This window comes from Penaeus japonicus, unplaced genomic scaffold, assembly GCF_977035675.1.
Source record: "Penaeus japonicus unplaced genomic scaffold, GWHDUDI00000001_assembly GWHDUDI00000009, whole genome shotgun sequence".
Taxonomy (NCBI): Eukaryota; Metazoa; Arthropoda; class Malacostraca; order Decapoda; family Penaeidae; genus Penaeus; species Penaeus japonicus.
In genome coordinates this window covers 20,098,364-20,103,363 of record NW_028234411.1, presented here as the reverse complement: position 1 = coordinate 20,103,363, position 5,000 = coordinate 20,098,364, and the positions used below count along the sequence as shown (strand labels likewise).

Here is a 5,000-nt window from a genome sequence, read left to right as displayed (position 1 = left end):
AGGTTGAAAGGGCCATATTTTTTTCTCTCAATATAGAATGAAACTTAAAGTAAAGATTCGCGTTTTTTCAGTAATATCTACTTTTGTATAAGCATCAGTATTGAATTTATTCATTCATATATATCAGCGCCATGTAACATTAAAATTTATTTTTAGCGAGTCGAAAATGATGTGTATATCGTACAGGGTGTTACATAATTTTCACGTTTCCTTTTTGTATGATTGTTTTATTCATAAATTAGAAATACCCCTTTTGGTTAAGAAGGATTGTGACGTGAGAAAGAATAAGTAAGAATGAAACAAATGCAAAATGTGTGGACAGTTATAACAATAGATATTTTTCCTGAATGTAAATATTTGTTCGTAAAAGGTTAATGAAGGATTTATTTAATTTAAAAAGTCTAATTTTAAAAAGGATTTTTGAAACTGACCCGGTATTATTTGACAGTGTAAAGAAAGAGTTCAATTTTCTCCATATTTGAACCTACTAACGAATTTTGTATTCTCAATCAACTACTAAATAAATCAATCTTACCATAATTATTGTTATTATTATCATAATTATCATTGTAGTTACGTTTTCCATTCGTATAAACCATTGATATCATGATAATAATATACTAGTATACTATACGATACACTGATCATATGTGCATCAGATTTATAAAATATAAATCAAAGTATATTTCGCAGGATGCTAATCAATCTTATAATCAATGTGAATTCAAACTTTATAATTCACATTCCTCTTGTCTATTGGTTTATTGTCGTGTCTTTATTTCACTTTCGAGGCGAGATATAGATGGTTAAAAAGGGAGGAAGAGAGGAAGAAAGAAGATGAAAGAAAGTGAAAAGAGAGAGAGAGAAAAAAAAGTGTTCAAGGGTTTTCAGCATTTATTTCATCCGTTTGGTATATGATGGGCAAAAAGTGATAATAAAACCAGCTAACCAACCAACCTATAAACGACTGTCTGAGGCATGGGAGAGAGAGAGAGAGGTGGGGGAGAAGGAGGGAGGTGGAAGATGGGGGAGGGTAAGGGAGAGGACAGGGGCTAGGGGGTGGGAAGGATAGGAGAAGGAGGTGTTGGGGTAAGGGAAAGGATGGAGGAGGAGGTGGAGGGAGTATGGAGGGTAGTAGAGGGTACGGGTAGGGATGGGGGACGAGGGGAAGGAGAAAGGGAGGGGGCAGAGGGGTAGGGAGGGTGACAGAGGCATAAGTAGGTGAGGGGAGGGGGGGGGAAGGGAGGGTAGGGAATAAGAGAATGGAGGGAAGGGGGTATGGGGAGGTACGGTAGAGGGGTGGGGGTGTGGGAGATAAGGAGGAGGGGTGGGGGTGAAGGGTGGTAAGGAGGTGAGGGGGAAGGGGTAAGGGGTAAGTGTGGGGGGGGGGGTGCCATGGCCAGAGGTACGGGTGGTAGCGGTAATGTATGACATCCCTTTTGAAGGCGGACCGTCATCGCCCTCGGTGCAATTACGGCCAGAAATCAATACTTCCGTTATACGAATTTCGAACTTTCCTGCTTCTCTGTGTTCAACGGAATGGAAATCTCCATAAAATAACTTTGTTCCTCTTTTTTTTGGAAGAACAAGTGTTCTTTTTTTCTTATTCTAGGATTGGTTAGTGCACTGGCATGAGTAATGATAAAGAGAGCGCATTTAAAAGCCACCGGGGTACTCTGGGTGCCACATATCCTGTAGGATTGTCCTCGCACAGGATATGTCAAAACGGAAAGACATGTGTTTACCTCCCTCTTGATGCAAAGGAACGACATTTGCATTCGATTGCAAACACACACACACACATAAACACACATAAACACACACAAATACACAGGAAGACGAAGAAAGAGAGAGGAAGATAGAGAGGGAGAGAGAGAGAGAAAAGAGAGAGAGAGAGAGAGAGAGAGAGAGAGAGAGAGAGAGAGAGAGAGAGAGAGAGAGAGAGAGAGAGAGAGAGAGAGAGAGAGAGAGAGAGAGAGAGAGAGAGTGAGTGAGAGAGAGAGAGAGATAGATAGATAGATAGATAGATAGATAGATAGATAGATAGAGAGAGAGAGAGAAAGAGAGAGAGAGAAAGAGTAAAAATTTATACTAGGGTGTGTTACGTGTCGACAGAAAAAAGTAGGAAAGAAGGAAAGAAAGGAGGGAGAAAAATATAAAGTAGGAAGAAGATATAAAGAAAGAAAGAAAAAGAGAAAACAAAAACAAAAAGGAAGAAAGGAAAGAAAAAAAGAAAGGAAAAAAGAAGAGAAGGAGAAAGGAGAAGGAATAGAAAAAACGGAATATAAAGAAAAAAAGGAGAATGAGAAGATTAAGAAGAGAAGGAAAAATAAGAAATGATATGAAGAGACTGCAAAACCAAAAGTAAGAAAGACAAAAACAAAAACAAAAATGGGAGAAAAAACAAAACAATATTATAATAATAATAAAAAATATTAATAACGAATGAATAAAAAAAAAGATAAGAAAGAATAAAATTATAAAAGGGAAAGAAAATCCAAATAAAGAATGAAAAGAAGAAGAAGAAGAAGAATTAGAAGAAGAAGAATAAAAAGTAAACACGACCTTCGAACGAGCGCGCGAAATCCGTTTCCAACAGCACTTCCTCCGCCTGGCCAGGAATACTCAATTTCCTCAAGGGGCAACGATCACTTTCCAAAGGATGATGGTCATTTCCCCAGGGATAAGGGCTTCCTCAGGGGTGATGATATCCTTCCCCAACCCCCTCCCCTACCCCCACCCTATCCCCCAGCACGTGCTTAGCAACAGGAACCCATGCCCTCTCCCTCCTATCCACCCCCTCCCCCTCCTATCCACTCCCGCCCCTTGTGAGGTCCACCAGGTCGCGCCGAAGGTTGAATTGTTCATGGAATATTTATCTATATTTACCTATCTAGGTATCTATATCTATATCTGTCTATATATCTATAACTATTTCTGTCTATCTAATCACATCTACATCTGTCAATCTACCTATATATATTTTGTTTATCTATCTGTATCTATATATGTCTATCTATCTATATCATATTTGTCTACTTATCTATATCTACATCTGTCCATCTATCTATATCTGTATTTGTTTATTTATCTATATCCGTATATGTCTATATATCCCCCCCTCCCCCCTCCCCCCGCGAAGGAGCGATGGTGGCGACCCTGGCGGTGGAAGTTGACGGTCGGACGGAGGTTGGCCTTCGCTCCGGCGCCAGAAGAATCCTCAAACATGTCCGCCCGAACTGGCCTCACGATAAACTACATTTCAAGGTATTATGTTTGTTATTTTTGTGGGTTGTTCTGATTATTATTTTTTTGGGCTTGTGTTTCCAGAATGAGTGTTTTTTTTGTTTTGTATTTTGTGTGGCATTTTCTTTTTTTTCTTTTCTTTTGCGTTGGTTTCCTGCATGTTTTGAGGTTAAGCTTGATGAGATGTCTTACATTTTTTATTTCATTTAGTTTTATTTTGATGTTTCAGGATTCAGCAGTTTAGTATTTGTATATCATTATCCATAATTTCGATTACTCTAGCCATGTTTTAATTGACTATTTTAGAATTAAATCTATGAGTCCCCCTTCTTAATGGCTTCTTTCCTACAACAGACTATCAGATTTATTTACGTTTGTATTCATTCTTGTTCTCTCTCATTGTTTCTCTTTTTTCGATGATTCTCCCTTTTCGATATTTTCACATTTCGTTCAGCAACAATAAACACAAATTTGATGACTGATTTAGTGAGTATAATGAAAGATTTTCCTTTGATGATGACGTCACTTCCTCCCCTCCTCTTTCTACTTTATTCTTCTTCTTACTCTCTTTCTGTTATATTGCTTTTTATTATGTGTTTTCTTCTTCTTTCTTTCTATTTATTATTATTGTTTCGTTTCCTCCTCTCGTTCTCCCTCCTACTCCTCCTTCCCCCCCTCCTTCTCCTCTTTCTCTCTTCTCCCCCTCCTCCATCTTTCTCCTTTCCCTACCATTTTTCCTTCCCCTCTTCCTCCTCCTCCTCCTCCTACCCCTCCTCTTCCTTCGTCTCTTTCTCCTCCTCTTCCTACACCCCACTCTCGTCGTCTTCGTCCTCCTCCTTCTCCCTCCTCCTCCTAACCTCCATCTTCCTCCTCCCTCTCCCCAGACATACACCGCGGGCGTCACCAACATCCTCGTGGGCGTGTGGTGTGAGAGCGAGCGAGACCAGGTGTTGGTGCGTGTGTATGGTAACAACACCCATCTCTTTATCGACAGGCAAGCGGAGATTAAGACCATGAAGGTATGTTTGGCTTTTTTTTAGCCTCATGAGGGTTGGCGTATTAAGATTGCAGTGGAATGGCGTGCGAAGTTGTGGTGGGGGCTTTGGTATTTTGGTTGTTTGTTTGTCTCTAAGAAGGAATGAACGATTCTTTATAGGGTTTGAAGGATATGTTTTTATTGATACGATTCATTTTATTATTTTTTTCTTCCAATATCAGTTACAAAAGTTTAAGGTTATATTTATTTTTATTTTTAGTAATACTGATGAATAAGAGTACATAATTTCTCTCTCTCTCGCTCTCTCTCTCTCTCTCTCTCTCTCTCTCTCTCTATATATATATATATATATATATATATATATATATATATATATGTGTGTGTGTGTGTGTATGTGTGTGTGTATGTATTCTCTCCTCCTTCTCTTTCTCTCCATTCATTCTCTCTTTCTCTCTCTCTCTCTGCAATTGTCATTTTTGGAATCAAACAGAGTATTAGCTGAAAGCCCATATTGATTTCGACCAAATCCTTCTTCAGAAACTGCTCTTCTCAAAAAAAGAAAGAAAGAAAGAAAGAAAAAAAGACTGATAAGATATGTAGCAATATTGACAGTAGGAACATATCACGTCTTTTACTCCTTGACCTATCTAAGGCTTCTACAGTGTAAATCACAATATACTTGTAAACAAATGCGTGAACCTAATAGATCCTCCTTGGTTCCGGGATTATCAGGAACAGATCACAGTTCGTTAGGATC

General features: G+C 38.8%; 1 protein-coding gene across 1 annotated transcript in view; it reads left to right on the top strand.

Annotated features, from left to right (window-relative positions):
* LOC122268157 (ethanolamine kinase 1) overlaps positions 1-5,000 on the top strand; it is a 10,591-nt gene that overhangs the window by 898 nt on the left and 4,693 nt on the right. The window contains exons 2-3 of the mRNA XM_086539424.1: positions 3,143-3,267; positions 4,131-4,265. Of these exons, the coding sequence (XP_086395550.1) occupies positions 3,148-3,267; positions 4,131-4,265 (255 nt within the window). The 5' untranslated portion in view covers positions 3,143-3,147. The remainder of the gene's footprint in view (positions 1-3,142; positions 3,268-4,130; positions 4,266-5,000) is intronic.